Genomic DNA, 20,978 nt, shown 5'->3' with positions numbered 1-20,978 from the left:
ACTCTCAGAAGAACCCACTCAGCTGTGTGTTGAGTTCCTGGATCCTTACTGACTGTTGTTACAGAGGTTGCCTGTTGGGAGAAAACTGAGAGAGTCGTTTTTAGTTGAACAAAATAAGATTTATATTTCATAAAAGTGCTGGGCTGGCCTATGGATTTTCTGCTCCTAGTCCCGGAAAGAGAACACCCCGCTCGAGCTCAAAGGGGGTGAATCCTGTTCGGGAGCTTAACAGAGCTTCTTACTGACATCAAGGCTATTGGAAGCGCCTGTGTCCATTTCATTCCACGGTGAGCACATATCTTGCCAATTTTGCTCTTCAGTGTTTGATTCATTCTTTCTACCTTTGCCTAACGCCTTCTCTAGCCCATCTCGGGCTTCAAGGAGCAGAAGTCCCAACCTGTGGGTGACCGGGGGTGGGCTAACGACCTGAACTTGTTTTTCAATAGATTTGATCAGGTAACCACCCCTCCCCCGGCCCAGTCTCCTCTGCTGCTACCCCCGCCACTGTCTGTGCCTGCAACCCATTGTTCCTCCTGTCCCCCCTCCTCTCCCTCTCTCATGAACTTCAGCTCACACATTCCCGACACTTCACACCCTGGCCCATGCCCATCCCCCCCACCAACACCTCCCTGCTCCAGCCTGTCCCTCACACCACACCAGGTGAGGAAGGCCCTGAAGAAGAACAGGGCCAGGAAAGCGACAGGTCCGGATGGCATCAGCTCCAGGCTCCTGAAGTCCTGCGCAGACCAGCTGTGTGGGATCTTCAGTCACACGTTCAACCTGAGCCTGAGGCTGGGGAGAGTGCCACAGCTGTGGAAGACGTCCTGCATCGTCCCAGTGCCGAAAACACCGCACCCCAAGGAGCTCAACAGCTACAGGCCGGTGGCTCTGACGTCTCATCTGATGAAGACGCTGGAGAGACTCATCCTCGATCACCTGCGCCCACTGGTGAGCTCCTTCATGGACCCGCTGCAGTTCGCCTACCAGCCGAGCATCGGGGTGGACGATGCCGTCATCTACCTCCTCCACACCTCCCTCACTCACCTGGAGAAGGCTGGAAGCACTGTGAAGATCATGTTTTTTTATTTCTCCAGTGCATTCAACACCATCCAGCCCAGGCTGCTGGGGGACAAACTGGAGGTAGCTGGGGTGGATCACCACCTCACAACATGGATTCTGGACTACCTCACACAAAGACCACAGTTTGTGAGGGTGAAGGGCTCCGAGTCAGATCGCCTTCTCTGCAGCACCGGTGTCCCGCAGGGAACAGTTCTGGCTCCTTTCCTGTTCACCCTCTACACCGCGGACTTCTCCTACAGCACATCTTCATGTCACCTCCAGAAGTTCTCTGACGACTCTGCTGCTGTCGGCCTCATCACTGATGGGGACGATACGGAGTATAGGGAACTTATTCAGGGCTTTGTGGACTGGAGCCTGCGGAACAACCTCCAGATCAACGCTGGCAAAACCAAGGAGCTGGTGGTGGATTTCCGCAGGCGTAACAACCCCCCGCCTGCACCAGTGAACATCCTGGGAACGGATGTTGACGTGGTGGAGTCCTACAAGTACCTGGGTGTTCACCTAAACAATAACCTGGACTGGACACACAACACAGACGCCCTGGTCAAGAAGGGCAACAGCAGACTGTTCCTGCTCAGGAGGCTGAGGTCTTTTGGAGTGCAGGGACCCCTCCTGAGGACTTTCTATGACTCTGTGGTGGGATCAGCCATCTTCTACGGGATAGTCTGCTGGTCCAGTAGCATCACAGACAGGGACAGGAAGAGGATGGACAGACTGGTAAGGAGGGCCAGCTCTGTCCTGGGATGTCCCCTGGACTCAGTGGAGGTGGTGGGAAATGGGAGGATGATGGCTAAGCTGTCATCCATGTTGAACAACACGTCCCACCCCCTACAGGACACCCTGACAGCACTGGGCAGCTCCTTCAGTGAGCGGCTGCTCCACCCTCGCTGTGTGAAGGAGAGGTATCGTAGATCTTTCCTGCCGGCTGCTGTCAGACTGCACAATAAACAGAACAACCGCTAACACAATCTGAATATTATATATTCTGATATGTATATTGTATTCACCCTCTGTACTATGTACAGGTACACAGAGGCCGAGTATCCATTTATCTGGATTATTGTAAATATCCACCCTCTTTGTATATTCCATTTGATTCTATCTTATTTTTCCCCCTGAGTGCTCTTGTTGCTGTTGTTGCACTGTAAATTTCCCCGTGTGGGACAATAAAGGATCTGAATCTGAATCTGAATCTGAATCTGAATCTGAATCTGAATCTTGTAAATCTTTATTCTTAAAATGAGTTCTATTATCAAACCTAATTTGTTTGGGGAAACCATGTGTCGGATTAATCAAAAATTTAATGACACTTTTTGCAACTTCTGCTTTTACGGGAACCGCCTCTGGGCAGCCAGTGTATGCATCCACTGCCACCAAGAGGTATCGGAACCCATTGACTCGGTCTATCATATCGGTGAAATCTACAATTTTCCTTGCCCTGTCATGGGGGCAACTGGAAACTTGCCCTCATGTAGTGGAATTGTTGATTTTACATTAAATTGTGTGCATATTGAACATTCTCTGCATCATTCGTGGTTTCCCGCAGTGTGTCAGGCCGTGGGCCTCTTCCAGAACGGCATCTACCAGACCGGGCGGGAGAACAGGTCTGCCGTCTGGGCCCCGCCAAATTCCTTCAACTTTCACAGCCCCCCTTTCCTTCCAAACTGTTTTTTCATGTGGAGAAGCTTCTTCTTGATCACAACCAAGTCTTTCCCTGTCGTATCTTGGAAGTATTTCGTGAACTGTTTTCTCTGCCAGCAACAAATTGTAACTTAGTTTATAACCTGCAGCCTTCTTTGCTGCCTGATCTGCAGCCTCATTACCTCTTCCCTCCAGAGAGTTCTCTTTGCTGTGACCTTTGCACTTTACGACTGCGACCTCTGCTGGTTCCATGAGTGCCTGTGTCAGTTGCCTCATCTCTGCCTCATGTTTTATAGGAGATCCTGATGCTGTATTAAAACCTGCCCGCAACCATTGACAAAGTTCTAAGTGAATTGCTCCCACTACATATGCTGAATCTGTATAGATAGTCACTCTCTTTCCCTTTGATATTTCTAATGCTCTAATAACTGCCTTCAGTTCTGCAAGTTGTGCTGACTCTTTACCTGTTAGGTTTCCTGTTTCCACTTCCTCAAAATCTTCTTCTGATCTTCTAACTATAGCATAGGCAGCTTTCAGCCCCTCTTGTGGGTGTCTGAAACAACAGCCATCTGTGAATAGTATTTCATCTGGATCCTTTAACGGCTCCGTCTTAAGATCTACTCTGATTTTTTCATCTTTCTTCACTTTCTCTTCACATCTGTGTGGTTCACCCTCTCCCATACCATCTGCCATATTGATCCCTTCATGTGTGTATGTTATGTGTGGTGCCGTTAAAATCTTGTCCATCCTGGTCTGCCTAAGTGAGGTCATGGTGAATGCTGCTGAACTGACCAGTGATACCACACTATGTGTTGTAAGAACTGTCAGAGCATGACCCATCACTAAATGTGCTGTTTTTTGTAAAAGTTTTGCTACCCCTGCTACATGCCTTACACACGATGGCTGCCTGTTTTCAATGGGGTCCAGCATTATACTTGCATACATTAATACTTTCCTTTCACCCCCTTTTTTCTGAAAGAGAACACCATTTACTGTATGTTCTCCTTCAGAAACATCCAAAAAGAAAGTATCTTTATATTCCGGAATGGCAAAACATGCAGATGTCGTGACTGCCTGTTTAAGAGCAATGAATGCTTTCTCTCCCTCAGTTGTCCATGTTAACCGAGCTGTCAAATTACGCATTCCCTGTTCATTCACCATTGCACGTAGGGGCGTAGTCTTTTCTGAATATGTAGGAATAAAATGTCTACTATAGCTGGTGAGACCCAGAAATGACAACATTTCCTTTACAGTCTCTCATACCACTCATTCTGTTCAGCAGTAAGGTCAACCTGCGCAGCCACACCTTCAGGCCCAACACACAAACACGGTGATGTAATCATCCAGAAATTTCCCTGTAACTTTTCTCTAAACGCATCCTGATACACCTCATTATTTTCACGGTCGTAAAATAGGGTGACATGATAGGGATCAACTGGCGGGGCAAAGGGACCCAGCATCGACAACCAGGGCCTCCAGCTCTGAAACAATGCCACAACACCGACACCAGGTGAGGTCTCAGGCTCAAGTTCTCCCCAATAAATGTCGGCCCACACCCCCTGTTCTGGAGAGGGTGTCACACTCATCAGCATCTGTCCCTTCACACCTTGGTGTGAAATACAGCAGTTCAGTTTCATTCCATTAGGAAATTGCACCAAAATACCTTTATCTCCACACAGAATAGCTGCTCCTGTCCTCACAATGAGCTCTCGTCCCAACAGGTTGATATGGCAATGTGGTGAAATCAAAAAAGGGTGCAACACAGTCTGTCTGGCAACACGAGTCACTAATGGCACCGAAAACGGCAGTCTCTCCGGGCTCCCTGAGAACCCCACAAGCTCGATGGTGTCAGATAAAATCAGCTCCGGTGATAAATTCCATGAGATGGTGGAACACTGCCTGGTACCTCCGGGTAGTTGTGATATGGACAGTCCCTTTGCCAATGACCATACCCTTTGCAGGCGTGACACTGATCTCGGCCTAAGTACCCGCCTATCAAGCCATATCCCTGCCTGCCGCGTCTCCCACACATGCCTCCCCTTGGACTGACCCAATACGGGTTTATCGGAGCAAAATCTTGTTGCGGACCTAACTGATCTGGCTGCACCTGCCGAGAAAACCGCTGAACCATCTGTTTCTCTTCCTTGTGTTTATCATTTAGCTTTTTCCGTGCTTCATCTAACTGCATTTTTAGGAGCTGTTCCTGCGCTGTCATCACCCCCTCTTTCTTTCCCTGTTGTTTAGAACCAGGATGGCACCCTGTGGCACACATCCATTCCTCTTTACACCTCGTAAGGAACCCATGTGCCGACTCACTTTCCCCCCACTTAAATCTTAAATTCTGCATTGCTCCTGGAGATACTGGAAATATCTGTCTCATAGCTTCACCAACCCTGGTTGCACATGGGCCAAAACGTGCAGCATTAGGTCTGTCTTTAATGCCTGCTGCTACCTCAACTTTATCCAAATCCCAGAGAGACACTTGTCTCCCTAAAATTCCTCTAAAGTCTCCCATCGCCAGCTGCATGCTCTGTGTTAAACTGAAAAGGGTAGACATCCACTTGCCGCCTCCCTCTGCGGGTGGGGGCATCTTATCCACCAAACAATTAGTGTCTGTGATAGCAAATGGAACATATACTGGTTCCTGTCCTCCTCTTTTCTGTATCAGAGGGGCCTGGAACTGCGGCATTCCTAAAATGGGCCCTTTACTCCGCGTGTGTATTCCTATCTGACCCGCCTCCTCATTATGTATGGCCCCGGTCAACGGTACACCTCTATACTCACACTCACTCTCTTCCCATGATTCTAATTCATATAATTCTGTCTGAGCTTCAACAGGCTCCTGAACCTCCAATTCTCCAATAAATGTAGCCGGAATTTTGAAGGTATCTGTCTTATTCTCGCTCTCCTCTTTATCATTGCCATAAACCAATCTTGCCTTCTCCTTCCTGCGCTCAGCCCTGGCAAATCCTCCTGAGGGATCAGCTCTTTTCACTTGTTTTGTTTGATTGCTAAGTGTTTTAAAGACGTTTAATGCAGATTTTTGACTGTCCTGTTTTTTAAATATAGTTTGTTGGGAGATTTTAGGGCGAACCACCTGAGCTTCTTCTCTAAATTCAATTTTTCCTAAGTTATCTTCAACCTCTTCCTGTCCCTGTTTGATCCTTCTAACCTGTCTCCGAAGTTCACCCACTGTCTCACGTAACTCCTGCATTTCTTCATTTCTGTCCACATCTAACTGACCACTGTTAATAGTCAAAACTGGCAATTGATATGGGGGTGGGGAAGAGGTAGTAGGTAATGCTGGATAAAGAGTGGTGTTAAGTGTCAGTGTCTGGTTTGGATCTTCTAATGAAGGTTTCTCTACATTGGGCACTCGTGTGACCCCCCTAGATCTGAAATAGTGCACCGCTGCACATGTCACAGCCACAACATGTATCCTTCGACGCTTATCTTCTAACTCCTTACCCTGTTTTGCCACGATTCTCCTGCTATAAAACCTAATTTTGGATTATCTAGATGATCCTGTAATATGGTGTGAGTTTCTGACTCCCACTTACACAATGCTTCAGCTAAATTAACCTTCACCTCTGTTGGGGGAAGTATCTTCTGCTTCTGAGCTTCCTTCCACAACTTTTTTATTGCATCCAATTCTCTTTCCCTGTCCTCTTCTTTCATGCCACTCACCACCTGATCAAGAGTCCACTTCCACTGTTCTTCCACAGACCGGGGATAGGGAGAACATTCTCCCTGATCCCAACACGCTTTACCACATTCCAGTTCCATCTTTAACTATGCTCCCAAGTGAGATTGAATGTGAATGACTCCAGCGGTCAACTCAATGCCTCAGTGAAACAAGCTTCTAGAGCAAACGTCTTTGATCCGGTTCCACTCTGGGGGTTAATTCCCAAGGACAAAGAGCCTTTTAATTCACGTTCACTCTGGCACTTTTCCAACCCACATAAAAACACAAATCTCGGGCGTCGGGAGTGTCCGTCCCGTCAACTGCGCTCCGAGTCCAAACCCAAATCTTTTTCATATACAGTGCACTGTATATGCAATACAGCACTGTACTAGTTACGGTTTACTCTAACCGTACTTACGGACTCTAACCGTACTTACTAACGGACTTGAACCGTTCTTATTTACGGACTCGAACCGCACTTACTAACGGACTCGAACCGCACTTACTAACGGACTCGAACCGTTCTTATTTACGGGCTCGAACCGCACTTACTAACGGACTCGAACCGTTCTTATTTACGGACTCGAACCGTAATTCCTGCAGTCATTTCACTATTTTCTATATTTGTATCTGGAATTTATAACTAGGACACTTCAATTGACAGTGACGACAAATTTTTTGGAAATTGCCAATGTGCAGAACTTTTGATTAAACAGGTGTCTGCTTACCTTTTATTAGGGATCCCTTTGTCGTCAGTTGTCCTCCGAAGTGACCGTTGTTGAATTCTTTGCCTCAGATGACTTCTCTGTCTTCATCACGTCGGGGTCACCAAATTGTTGGATTGGCAGTGACACACGAGAGGTACTGCAATCCAACAAAGGCTAATGATAACATATATGATGAATTGCTTCAAATATTCAACCTATTATATGCTTAAAATAGTCATAAAGCAAGACAATCTACATGAAAACATTAATAGTCTATAGGTCACTGAGGGGCTAAAAAAATTCATGCAGCATCTGCCCATAGAGGCAGAAGACAAGTATCAAAAATATAAAAATAAATGAAGGTATGTAAGAAGGAATGAAGGGTATGAAGAACACATGAAATGGAATTGTGAGAAGTGGGTGTAAAAACTACCCAGAAGTCTGTAAATGTGGGACCAGAACTAGCCGCAAAAATAACGAAACCAGAGGTACCACAAGGTGGGGGTGTCAAAGATATGTTTAAAAGGGGAGATAGAAAATAGAAAATTATGCCAGATACATTCAAAACTGGCAAAATGCACTGCAGTGTTGGGGGGGGGGGGGGGGGGGGGGGACAAGACGCATAATAGATCACAGATTCTTACACACCCTGTATGATTCACCGTATCTCTTGTTCTGTGTAGAGGTCTAGAGATTCAGCCATAAATGCCCTAACCAAATCCCCAACATCGTTATGCACCGACAACCCCTAACAGACAAAGGAACAATATCTCACTGTAACCATCCGACAGCTAAAACTACTTCCTGACACAATTGGAAATCGGAAAAAAATTGTAACGGAAAAACAACAAAACTACCTGTTTGGCCCAGACAACCCATGCCACCCCTACTTTTATCTTGTATCAAAACTTCCTAAACCACCGGATACTTGGACTATCCCCTTTGAAGTCGCCCCCGGCCGACTGATGGTTTCTGACTGTAACAGATGCCACATATCACATTTCACAATACATTGATCACGTTCCACCTGTGCCCCGCCGTTACAGTGAAGACACCTACCACTTCCTCAGTATCCTCAGACCCATGGTCTTTCCAAACCAATCCATCACTCAAAAACATTTTCAATCAAAATACAGGCCACACTTGACCCGATTCACTGTTAATACTACAGTTAATTGAACATTGCCCCAACAACAATGACATTCTTCTCAATCAATAACATTACTTACAAATTCACAGAACAACCACGGACCCCATCATATGTTAATCTCTATTTGAGCAAGTGGGAGCAAGAAGCCCTTACGCAGTGCCCCTTCCAACCCACCCTCTACCTCTGTTACCATGACGACATCGGCTGTGACCAGCCTCCAAGCATTCCCCAAAACACTACAGACAAAAGGTTACTTCAAACCCGCAGACACCCACGTCCTGCTTCACAAATCCAGTCACCATCCGGGAGGCACATTGACAGGGATTATCAAGTCACAAATCATCCGGTTCTATTGGATTTCAGCCAATACATCAGATTTCCACAATCCCACCAGCACTTTTCCACAGTCACCCCACTAGAGGTTACTCCCAGCACTTCCTTCACACGATTAAAAATAACACTTTGGCCTCTCTCACTGCCACTCACTCTGTCCCCCAGCCACCATATTCAGCCCCCATACAACTCTCCCACTGACCGTACCCATGCCCTAATCTTCACTTCTAACCCCAACCTCCACATCCCCTAACCCCATCCCTCACGCTTACCTACCCTGACCCTTACTCCTATCCCCGTCCCTAATCTACCCTTGACCCCCATTCCTAACTCCTAACCTCCAACTCCATTCCATATTCACATCAAAATTCCCAGAGTTCCACCATCCAACTCAAACATAGTCATTATTACAGAAATAGGAAATTCATCTGCAAACGACGTACAGGCTTAGTGTTCCCCAACCTAGGCTCCGTATCCATCCTTAGTACTAATGGAGTTTACATCATTACATGCACTTATTATTTTATCTTCCATTTTGACACATGGATTGGGGGCAGCTCGCATGGTTTGATTTATGGATTCTCTTTTGCCTGCCTGTCTTTTCTCTATTTTGTGATGGTGCTCGAGCTCTTACTATTAGCACTGATTTTATAGGACTTCAATTGCGTCCCCTCTACCCCCACAGACAATCTTCAACCTGTCTTCGTCTTATTAACTGATTTTTCCTTTAGGGCAAACATTTGGGTGAAAGCAAACATTTGAGTTCTGGTACCGTCCCCTACTACCAGAACACCTTCCAAGTTTTTCCCACCCCCTTCCCCCAGCAGACTGAGCTACCACCACCACACCTATTCTTCAACTCCTGCTTTTGAATAGTCTACTGTAAAGATCTAATATTTATCATAGCTTTCACCTTTTTATAATATTTATTATATTATCTGTTTAATTAGGTATTCTTTTAAAACCATTGGCTTAAGGGCCTGGTTTTCATAAGCCTCCACGGCTGTTCAGTCCTTTCCCTGAGTTCTACTGGAGCTTTTCTCCCAAATTAATGTTCCCCACTAGCCTTCCAGTCTTTAATAACAGTAATTAATAATAACGATAGTAACAGTAAATAACTATCCCACATGTAGTAATTCTAACAATGGTCTCAAATATTTTCTCTGCTTCAACCTTCTGAAAGTGATTAGTTGTTAATGGTTACCGTATTTTCAAGACCATTTAAAACATACATAAGGCGCACTGTATTAAAAGGCGCAGTCTCAGTTATGGGTGCTATTTCTGTATTTAAAACATACATAAGGCACACTGTATTATTAGGCGCATGCTGAAACATACAGTAAAAAATGACAACGGAAGTAAAACAGTGAGTTTCGACACATTTATTGAACAAAATATTCATTCTTCTGCCACAAAACCATCAAAGTTTTCATCTTCTGTATCTGAATTAAACAGCTGCACTATTTCAATGTCCAACATCCCAAATTCCTCTTCTTAATCATCTGAATCGGACTCACCGACCGGTTCCGGTTCAGCGTTGATTTAGTGAAAGCTCTTCCAATACATGAAGACGGTATCATAGCCCATGCGTCTACAATCCACCCGCATATGGTGGCATAACTTGCCCGCCGCTGCCTCATAGTCTTTGTGAAGGAGTGTTCGCCTTCCGTCATCCAGCGCTCTGTCCGTTTCCATGGCAGCCAAGAACCACAGTGAACGACGACTTCTCGTGCCCCGTTGTGCGTATCATCACCGTGCTGGTCCCTTTTTCTCCACTTTGTGGGTCAAAGGGATGTTAAAAGTCAGAGGGATCTCATCCATGTTGGTGATGTGGCTGGGCGCGGTTATCTTGTCGCGGCCGTCCTCTCCTGGTAATCCGCGGGCAGCCGCTGCGCAACAGTTGTCCTCGCGCGTATGGAGAGATGCCGCCTCCTCATAAAGCGAAAACACTAAGATTGCTCGATTGCCATTTTCAGCCGCATATTCGATGGCCTGCAGTTTAAAGTAAGCCTTATTCGTACGCGTCTCGCTTGACCGGCGCCATTTTAGGGGATCCTTACGCGGAGGTGTGCCGCTAATCGATTGGCAGAGCATTTACCGTAGTGCACCTACCAAAGGCGCACAGCAGATTTTGGAACTCAGTCCACACACAGGGCACACCATATTATAAGGCGCACCCTCGATTTTTAAGAAAATCTCAGTGTTTTAGGTGCGCCTTATAGTCGTGAAAATACGGTATTTAAGATGAGAAGCTCTTCACTGCATCAGTCAGGGTTCATGACTAGCTGCCAGTTCAACGATAATCACTCGTACACCAATGTGTACATGTATGTCTGGTTTAGGTAGCACTAAAGATCTTCCAGATAGACCATCGTGCTCTGATCTCCCCCTTTCTAAAGGGTTAGGTGATTGGTTGGATCCAGACCCTTGAACACCACCTGGCCATGTCTCCCTTAGCAAGACACTGAGGCCACCAGGCTGTCTTGGGTCACAGATGCTCACTGGCATACCCGGCACCAATAGTCCATGTACGTAGGTTCTTAATCTGCCACAAAAACAACCTGATAAACACCAACAGACCAGCACAAACCGCTTGAAATTGTAAAAGCTCAACTTTTAATAATGGAAGTGGCTGAAATAAGCAAGCGAGCAACATTTAACAAAGGCAGCGTATATGTTGAGAGCATGTTTCTGATTAGACAGAAAAACTAGTGTATATTTCTGTTGTTAGTATGGGTATACTGTGGGACTGTTGCCATGACTACAGTCTTTTTATAACCTCAGTTGTCCGCACAGGCAAGCAGAAGAGCAAAATGCTCTTCATAGTAGTGCTGTGGTGTAAATGAGCATAAATTATATCAACTTTAGCTGAGTCATATGCAGCAAAGCTCTGAAGAGTCCATGCTTTGCTGCTGCAATAAAGACTAAAAGCAGCCACCATAGATGCATAACCAGCTGCTGGATCACTACTCCTTGGGTCAACTCTAGGGCTCACCAAGGAGCTCCACCTAGTGGTTGGAACCACAATGCTGCAGGGTTGGACGTGTGTGAGTGGAAACAAACAACATCAGGGCTCGGACACAGGTGGAGAACAAAGGATTGAGGGTTGCTGATGCTGTTGTGGTTACTGGACCCTGAGAGGGACGGAGGTCAGCACGCCGCTCTCCGGTGGACCAGTCTTGGACTGCAGCTTGCTGAAACAGGCAACACAAACAAGGGAGCTCATTTTCCAGCTTCATTCCATGGAATCAAGAAAATTCAAAATAATAACTTAAAACAAAACATTCCCATGGCCCAGGAGCAGGTCTTTCCTTTTTCTCTGGTTCCAGTAAGGTTGTAAAGGTGGGCTGATGATCCTGCTGGAAGGGGCCTCCCCCTGGCCAATTGTCACATTCTAAACTGCTTCCTCTGACCTGGGCATGAGTCCCCATGGAGTGTCACTCTCACCTGATGGTGGCGCTCAGGCTGTGGTACCAGTCGCTGATGTTCTCCTGGCTGCTGGACATCAGCAGGAGTTTGGCTTTGGGGAAGTTCAGCTGTGAAGAGCAGGAAGCAAAGTTGCTCATCATTATTAGGAATGTGAGGCTGCAGAAGCCTCGTCTGTCTGTCTGAGGAGCAGCTTTCACAGAGGCTGTCTAGTTCTTTTTTGGGGGGGTTCACCAGCAGCTGACCTTTGACCTCTGACCCACATCCCCACTGCTGGAGACACAGTGTGACTGGCAGATAACTCCAAGTTAGTCGTTGGCTTAAGGGCCTGGTCTTCATAAGCCTCCACGGCTGTTCAGTCCTTTCCCTGAGTTCTACTGGAGCTTTTCTCCCAAATTAATGTTCCCCACTATCACATCTTTAATAATGGTAATTAATAATAACGATAGTAACAGTAAATGACTATCCCACATGTAGTAATTCCAACAATGGTCTCAAATATTTTCTCTGCTCCAACCTTCTGAAAGTGATTAGTTGTTGTTAATGGTTATTTAAGACGAGAAGCTCTTCACTGCATCAGTCAGGGTCCATGACTTGCTGCCAGTTCAACAATAATCACTCGTACACCAATGCGTACATGTATGTCACTTAACATGCACATTACCGCCAGAGTCTGAATATCCCTAACCCCAACCCCTAACCTTAACCCTATCCTGATTCAGGTCCATCCCTCCTCGGTGAAGCTCCTTCAGGTACGTTCTTTGTCCCTAAAAGGGGTCACTGAAATTGATTTGAAATGGAAGAATCAAACTTTGAGCCAGTTGACTAGTTGACCGTTGTGGGTTTAATCTGCAAACCACACAAGGTAGTTCCAGTTTCTGTTGGCAGACTGAAAGAGTTCCTGCTCTTTGGAGTCTTTAAGCCACAGTAGCTAAATGAAAGAATCCCAGAGTTGTCAGGTTCTTTAGCATCATCGTAGCTACGCTGCTACAGGTCTCACCTACCAGAAACCTGATCCACTGACAGGTCTCTTTACGTCCTGGGCCACGGTTGCACCTGCTCTTTACCGTCACCGCCAACTCTCTCCATCACTCACACCTTTCCCTCCTGGACTAGAATTGTTAGCTGCTGACCTCTGACCTCACTGACATCTGCAAGTGTCTGTCCTTCTTCCTCTGTTTTGGAGGTCAGGTCCTGGGACTGTGCATTAGTGAATAAAGATGAGGCAATCAGACCGACTGCCCTCATTTAGAGAAGAACAGAGCACTTAAAAGCACACAAATGCATATTTATGTTCGACCACTTACAAAAGGGCCCATTATATGTTGCTAAAGGACCCGGAGGCTTTGGTCCCGCTCACACTGCTGTTACATCTGACTGCTTGCTCAAATCTGACCTTGAAGCTTGTGATCACACAGCAGTTAGCAAGTGATCCACTAACACCCCGATGTGTCCGCCCTCCAGAGCGGGATCGGGATTGGCACGGTAACGGGGTCACCTTCACTCTGTGTGCCACAGGCTGCTCCGTCCTACAGGCTGCTCCGTCCTACAGGCTGCTCCGTCCTACAGGCTGCTCCGTCCTACAGGCTGCTACGTCCTACAGGCTGCTCCGTCCTACAGGCTGCTACGTCCTACAGGCTGCTCCGTCCTACAGGCTGCTACGTCCTACAGGCTGCTACGTCCTACAGGCTGCTACGTCCTACAGGCTGCTCCGTCCTACAGGCTGCTACGTCCTACAGGCTGCTCCCTGCCACAGGCTGTGAGTTCCCTGAATCCACAGTGCACGGGTAGGCACGAACACACTGATGTCACAATCGTGAAATCACAGATATCATTGAAAACGGATTTGTGCTGTTGACACTACAGGAAATCCGTTTACAGCCATCCAGAGAGGAGAGGCGTCCACAGCTGTGGGACAGCAGTGTGAACTGGGCCACAGAGGCTTGCTGGACGGACTTACGCTGAGAAGGCCTCCTTGGCTCCTGGTGTGACCAAACACCTTTTCCACAGTGCAGTCCAGCAGGGGGTAGGCACACTGGCCCACAAAGCTGCCTCCACTGGTGGGGAGCAGAGAGCTGCAGCGCTTGGCCTGCAGCAGCATATCGGAGAACAGGAAGAACATCTTCGGCTTGGTGCCTGTGCCTTTAGGAGGAACCACATTTAACCAGCCCTCACGGACGTACCACCTCCCTGAGAGACACAGAGGAACATAATCAGATCTTCACACATGTTACATTTACTGTATAAGCCCAACCAAGACAATGACAGTCAAATGAATTAGGACACCCCATTAAATATTCAGCAACCTGTTTCCAGTCACCCCCAGCATCTCAGTGGGATTGGGATCTCCACCACTTCAGGACTCACCGGGTTTTAGTTCTCGGCTATCCTTGGTGGTTTTACAGCTTTGCTTTGAGTCATGGTCATGCTGCAGGACCCAGTTCTGCTTCAGCTTTAACTCTTTTACAGATGGTCTCAGAAGGTCTTCAGAAACCCCCAGTAGAATTCAGGGTGGACCATGTCAGCATGAGCTGGTCAGGTCCCGCTGCAGCAAATGACCTTTGTTGAACCAGGGTACCGCCCTCCTCTCACCCTCTAGTTGTGGTTTATTTTGATGGATAAAGGAATACCCACTGTCGCTGTTGCAGGGTTACGGTTCGTATAAAAGTATGACTTTCCTGAAACTCGTTGCTCTTGTGACGTCGTTGGCTTTAACATAGTAGTATCTACTCAACACACGTGGAACCTCAGTTGAGTCAGGCTTTGGTGGTTCAGTCTGTGGGGCAGTTCTAGGTCTGTCTGTGGGGGCAGTGGTGGTTCGGTCTGAGGGACCAGTCCTAGCTCTGCCTGTGTGATCATCAATGGGAATATGTGATCAGAGGCACCAACCTTTTGCGAGCACTTTTGTCTTTTGGCCTCTCATCATTTTCTGCACCCGGCAAAGCTGCAGGTGATTGTCATGGTGACGGGCGTTGTTCTGGATGCGCTGGGATACACCACCGACTGTAGTGGCTGCTCCTGCTCCACAAAGACATGGTGTCAATTTTGAGGGCACATCTCCTGATAAAAAGCTGTTTCCATGGAACAGATTTGACAGCTGAGACTTTAGTTCAAAAGTTTTTTGTGATCAGTCAGGAGAAAGACAACAACCTCATCACCTCATGTTTCTCACTGAAGCTGACTGGAGGTCTATTTCAGATCTATAAATGTATAGATTAATTAGCCCTGGTTAGCTTGTCTGATTAATCACAATATGCAATTAACAACCGCATCCACCTCTACAACCCCAGCTACAACCACAACCATAACTACAACCCCATCTACAAAAACAACTGCAGCTACAACCACAACTACAACCCCATCTACAAAAACAACTGCAGCTACAACCACAACCATAACTACAACCCCAGCTACAAAAACAACTGCAGCTACAACCACAACTACAACCCCATCTACAAAAACAACTGCAGCTACAACCACAACCATAACTACAACCCCAGCTACAAAAACAACTGCAGCTACAACCACAACCATAACTACAACCCCAGCTACAACCACAACCATAACTACAACCCCAGTTACAAAAACAACTGCAGCTACAACCACAACCATAACTACATCCCCAACTGCAGCTACAACCACAACCATAACTACATCCCCAACTGCAGCTACAACCACAACTACAACCCCAACTGCAGCTACAACCACAACCATAACTACATCCCCAACTGCAGCTACAACCACAACTACAACCCCAACTGCAGCTACAACCACAACTACAACCCCAGCTACAAAAACAACTGCAGCTACTATATATATATATTATTATATTATATATATATATACAGTATATAGAATATATATTTTTATATATATAATATATAAGCATTATAAGCATATATACATAAATTTAGAATAAAATGGAAATAAAATTGCAACATAAACATTAAACAATTATTGTTATTTTAAATTACAACCACAATTAAAACAACAACTACAACCACAGCAATAGCCACAACCACCACTACAACCACAATTAAAACAATAACTACAACCACAACCACCTTTACAACCATAATTACAACCACAGCTACAGCCATAACTACAACCACTGCTAGAACAACAACTACAGCTACAACAACTACAACTCTAAGTTCAACCACAACCAAAAATAAAACTACAACCACAGCTACAACCACAATTACAACCATAAGTAAAACCACAGCCACCCTTCAGGACAGACTTTGGCTGCAGAAGGTCCATTGAGTGGTAAATGTAGATCACTGTGTGCTTGGTTCCATTGTTGCTGTTGTCTGCCTTTGGTTGTTTATCATTAATGTCATATGCTGTTGTAATAATCTCTTTCTGTCTTAGTCATTAGTTGTAGCGACTGTTGAAGTTGGTTCTTTTGTTAGTTGTTCTGTGTTTCTTGTTGTTTTGCTGTGATTGGTAGCAAGTGTGTGGGTTCCTTGGCAGTCAGAGCCAGCATTCCTCTATAAACTACATCATCATTCAGGGTTAGGTGAACAGAACCAGTCTGGTTGAAAACAAAAAGTCCAGCAAACTGGTTTTAATGATCACCTGGGGCGTGTTACCATGTCACTGCTGATGTGAATAATGTCACTGCAGACAAACCTGGCTTAAAAGCAGCCCAATAAAAGAAGAGACTTACGGGACATTTGCTCAAACTCCAGGTTGTTGGGACTCATGTTAGCCGCAAGATCATGTAAGAAATGTTTATACCTGAAATGGGACAAGATAGCAATCATGGTGTGGTCAGCGTTTAAAGTTCTTAAGTTCCTAATCATTTCCCTCCATACACACACGTACAACAGGTACATCCCCAACACCCACCCCCAGGCTCCTGAACACCTGAGCATCCTGCAGGTACATCATCTGTGACACATCTGATGCCCCCCACTGTGACAGGATCCCATGAGCTGCAAATCACTACATTTCAGAGGTTGACTGCACGCCCTTCTTCTTTGGTTGTGGCTACGCCAGCTCCTTTAGTTAGGTCAGGAGCTTCCAAAGGGACCTTTCATTGCTCACAGCAACCATGGTGTTTCTCCAATCGTTGACAGTAGACGTCCACTAAAGCTTGGACACTATTCTCCTCATGTTTACACTCATGTTTTATTACCAGCCAAAGCGGAGTTTTATTCATAATATAATCTATACTAATAATAAACTTGGTTGATCCAGCCCCTTTCATTAAAAGGATTTCAGCTAAAAGTGTTTTAAATTTAAAAAAAGAGGCAAATGAAACTATAAAGCATTCTCTACACTGTAGAGTCTACAGCCTCTCAACCTTCTGGGAACTGTGGGCGTAACATCAGAAATAGACAGCAAGTCTTACTGGTCAATGCGCTGAATCGGGAGTTGAAGCAAGTCCTCAAGTTTATGGTTGTTGAACTCCAGTCGAGATTCCTGGAGCTTCTTAAAACGCCTGAAGGCCTTGTTTTTCCTCAGCTGTATCTATGGTAATGCAGAAACAAGTAGGAATGAAAGGAATCGTTGGGAGATGTGCACAGAGGGGCTGTTCACCAGAGTCCACTTAAACCTTAACCCTGTTCACCAGAGTCCACTTAAACCTTAACCCTGTTCACCAGGGTCCACTTCAACCCTAACCCTGTTCACCAGAGTACACTTAAACCTTAACCCTGTTCACCAGGGTCCACTTCAACCCTAACCCTAATCCAACAATGTCGGTCAACGTGGGCAAACCACCAGAAAATGTCTGTAATCAGACTAGCGTCACACCAAACCCCATTGAAGACAACACATGGAAGGTGTTCTGGTAGAGGGGAAGGAGCCAGAACACCTTCAGAGCACTGCTAAGGTGCCCTTGAGCAAGGTACCACCAAATGAGCTGGTGACTCAATTCTTCATGCTGATCTGGGGGTGTTCTATTCCTGATTAGGAATAAACCACAGTTTACTGTTAATCAGGGCCAGAACAGATAATGGAGGGATCACCGACTCATCGCCAACTCACACTGCCAGCTCTCATTGCCAACTTTCATCTCCTTTACAAGCTCAAGCCAAAAGATCATCAGATGTGTTATTGACACAAGTAGTTTTTATAATAGCCGTCTGAACAGTGTTATAAGAAAGTGCTCTAAATAGCGTTGAGAACATGAAACCTATATGGTCATTTGTGTAAATCCAGTCAAACGATTGCTAAACATCTGAACCTCAGTCACACTTTCCCTCTCATGTTCCATTTGAAGATACTGGCATGGAGACAGAATGATGGATTTAATAATGTAACGGAAGCTATGGCTCCTAACTATGTGGCTTGATTGTCTCCTCACTGTGAGTTATTTGGACAGAAGCATCTGATAAATGACTAAAATGGTCATGTAACACTATGGTGCATTTAGACCATTAAATACACACTGTTGTTACAGGTGATGAGACCATATGTGGGGCTGTGGTCCTACCCTGAGCACATTGTCGGCCGTATAGATGTTGTCTGCATATGTGCAGTAGTGGTGCAGCTGTGAACAGAACTGGTCAAAACCTCGGCCCAAAAAACCATTCTCCAAATTGACGAGCAGCGATCTACAGGGACAGAAAAATGGAAAAACAGAAACACTTACTTTTTCTGCACACCAGCAGAGGCCCACATTACCCCAAACCAGTCATATTGTACTCATAAAGATTAAAACAATCCCCTCTCATTTCACAGTGACGGTTTGGGAGCTAAAGGCAACTGACAGAGTCCATAATCTCGTAGCACTACACAAGGGAGTCTGACCTTTTAGGTGTCTCATGGTGATGGAAAGCTGAGGGGATGTTACATTGTGTACTGAATGATGACCTTGTTGACCTATGGTAGGGAGGAAGTTACCAACCACGCCCCCTCCAGCGGGGGGGGCAGACCTGCTACTGCTGGCGTTGTGAACATACCCAAATGCTCAGCCGAGGCAGGTTGACCCGCATTCCACAATCCTGTGTCAATGTGCTCATTTTCAGTCTGAAAGCAGTTATTCCCCCCACCCACCCACAGGGGGGGCAGGTGTTACTCTTAGAGATACCAAATGTACACATAAACACCCACACAAGTCTCTTCCTGCTCCTGCTGGATTTGAATGTTCCGGTAATAACAGAGAAACCTTAAAGACACGGAGCTATACATCTGGCATGTAAATGGCTGAGGTGACCTCGCCATCCCAGGACTCTCCTGGCTGACACACCAAGGCAACACTGCATGGACAGCGTGGAGATGGCGCCTGGATAAAGATGAGCCCAGATAAGATGACCCGTGGGAGCTCTATCAAATATTCTGAACCAGAACCTTTCACCCGTCCACACCTTCAGTTGCAGCCATAATGAGGCTGAAGAATGGCATTTAAACAGCTACAGGGAACCGCCACCTCTGCTCATTCAGCTAATAAGCTAAATAAATGTTCCTTTATAGTTTTAACTAATCATTCTTCAGTAAAACAGCCCTGCCCAGCAGTAAACATCACGAGCAGATGAATCGTTGGAGACTTACTGATTTACTGAATAAATGGCCTCAATGGAACTGAAGATCCTCTCTTTAATGTCTTTTTTCAGGGTTCCTTTGGCCATCAAAAGCTTCACAAAGAACTGAGGAATGCAGAGAGCAGAGTCAGACAAGGTCGGGCTGTGTTCTTAGCTACATAAATGTGCTATATACTGTGTTTGAACCCTAAAACTGCACATTAGAGGACAGTTTTGAGAGGTGAAGCTTGTTTAACCTCCTGAGATCTGGGACACCAGGACACCAACATGAGATGTTCATACCATCCCAAAGAGAAGAGCAGCTTCTACTTGCTAAAGCCAGACAAGATTTGTATGACTGAACTGCTTGAACACATATGGGATCTAAAATAGATGAATCTGATGTGGATTCATTAAATTATCATTGAATAACAAACTGTGGCTATAGCAGCAGCAGTAGATTTAAATAACTCCTAAATTAGAATTGTAGATAACCTGGTTCTACTGCAGCTCACCTGCTCTTACTGTGACACAAAAGGTTTTAAAAAGGCTTTGACTTCACAAGGATTCATAGCTAGAATGAATCACGGCTTTATGATTTTCACCATGAAAATGGGAGTCCCAGTGCAGGAACACCTACAGTGGTCACCAGCTCCAGCTGCTGGCAGTAGCTCCGTTCTGACTGCAGCAACTCCACAGCTGTCAGGCTGTGTTTTTTCTCCCAGCGTTCCCTCTGATCCTGGATATTGGTGTGTCCAGTGGGACCAGACCAGGTCGGTGCAAAACTCATGCTCACGCTTAAAACAAGGACGCTGGAGGAAGAAGAAAAAGAGGCAGCAGACATGAATAAGGTAATTCAGGGTTCACATTAGCAGGCTGGTCAGTACAGGCTCTCAGAACGTTCCCTGGGATTCTACCAAAGCCACAATAAAGTGAAGGAGAAAGAAGAGACAGGAACCCAAGTACAGAAGGACGAAGGGAGTGCGGAGGCCTGGAAGCATCCTTGGTCACACTGAGACAGCCACTCAGAATTAATTAATTAATTAGTAGATCCCTTACACAACAGACAACGAAATGCTGGTTTCTTTTACACGACTTCACCTATTTTCCTGCTACTTTTCCTGCTCTGACAGTGGAGGTTCTGTCGCGTTCCACCGGAAGCGAAGGAAAACCCAAGAGAATCCTGCCAAAATATTCAGGAAACAACTAAAAACAACAACAACTACTACTACAACGCCAACGCCCTTTTCATACCGTGTCTGAGAATCATCGACGAATTGAGAAAACCTTTGAAAACGTTTTTTAAAAGCACATTTTACACCCTGCCTACCTCGTCGGGACGTTGGTATTTTGAATCAGGCGCACTCGCAGCCGGGCTTCCGTTTTCCGGTCTCGTTCTGACGCGCGAGCAAGTCTGACCGGAAACGGGGCGGTCCTTAAAACTAAAGCTATTATTTATTATTAGTAAATTTAATGCAACTTTT

At 46.0% G+C, this 20,978-nt stretch overlaps 1 protein-coding gene across 4 annotated transcripts; it reads right to left on the bottom strand.

Moving 5' to 3' along the window:
- Window positions 1-11,189: 11,189 nt before the first annotated feature.
- On the bottom strand, window positions 11,190-20,928 carry arhgef39 (Rho guanine nucleotide exchange factor (GEF) 39). 4 transcript variants are annotated; one of them, XM_029825664.1, is made up of 11 exons: window positions 20,825-20,867; window positions 20,596-20,677; window positions 20,135-20,306; window positions 19,526-19,620; window positions 18,468-18,588; window positions 17,382-17,500; window positions 16,695-16,765; window positions 14,912-15,040; window positions 13,983-14,212; window positions 12,044-12,132; window positions 11,190-11,790 (listed from the first exon to the last, which is right to left on the bottom strand). In XM_029825664.1, the coding sequence occupies exons 3-11, from the start codon at window positions 20,282-20,284 to the stop codon at window positions 11,721-11,723; spliced, it is 1,074 nt and encodes a 357-aa protein (XP_029681524.1). In that variant the 5' UTR covers window positions 20,285-20,306; window positions 20,596-20,677; window positions 20,825-20,867; the 3' UTR covers window positions 11,190-11,720. The 4 variants fall into 4 exon arrangements, with proteins under 4 accessions (XP_029681524.1, XP_029681523.1, XP_029681526.1 ...); XM_029825663.1 differs by lacking the exon at window positions 20,596-20,677 and having other exon boundaries at window positions 20,825-20,928; XM_029825666.1 differs by lacking the exon at window positions 20,596-20,677 and having other exon boundaries at window positions 20,749-20,867.
- Between the last annotated feature and the right edge of the window lie 50 nt (window positions 20,929-20,978).

The sequence above is a fragment of the Takifugu rubripes genome, chromosome 18 (assembly GCF_901000725.2).
Source record: "Takifugu rubripes chromosome 18, fTakRub1.2, whole genome shotgun sequence".
Classification (NCBI taxonomy): Eukaryota; Metazoa; Chordata; class Actinopteri; order Tetraodontiformes; family Tetraodontidae; genus Takifugu; species Takifugu rubripes.
This window is presented reverse-complemented; position numbering and strand designations above follow the sequence as displayed.

Excerpts from the sequence above, each read along its gene's own strand:
- arhgef39 (XM_029825663.1), bottom strand. The coding sequence starts at position 20,284 with ATGAGTTTTGCACCGACCTGGTCTGGTCCCACTGGACACACCAATATC. Across the intron at positions 19,621-20,134 it reads AGCTGGAGCTGGTGACCACT|TTCTTTGTGAAGCTTTTGAT; the intron begins GTAGGTGTTCCT and ends TGCATTCCTCAG. Across the intron at positions 15,041-16,694 it reads GGAGTTTGAGCAAATGTCCC|GAGCAGCCACTACAGTCGGT; the intron begins GTAAGTCTCTTC and ends TTTGTGGAGCAG.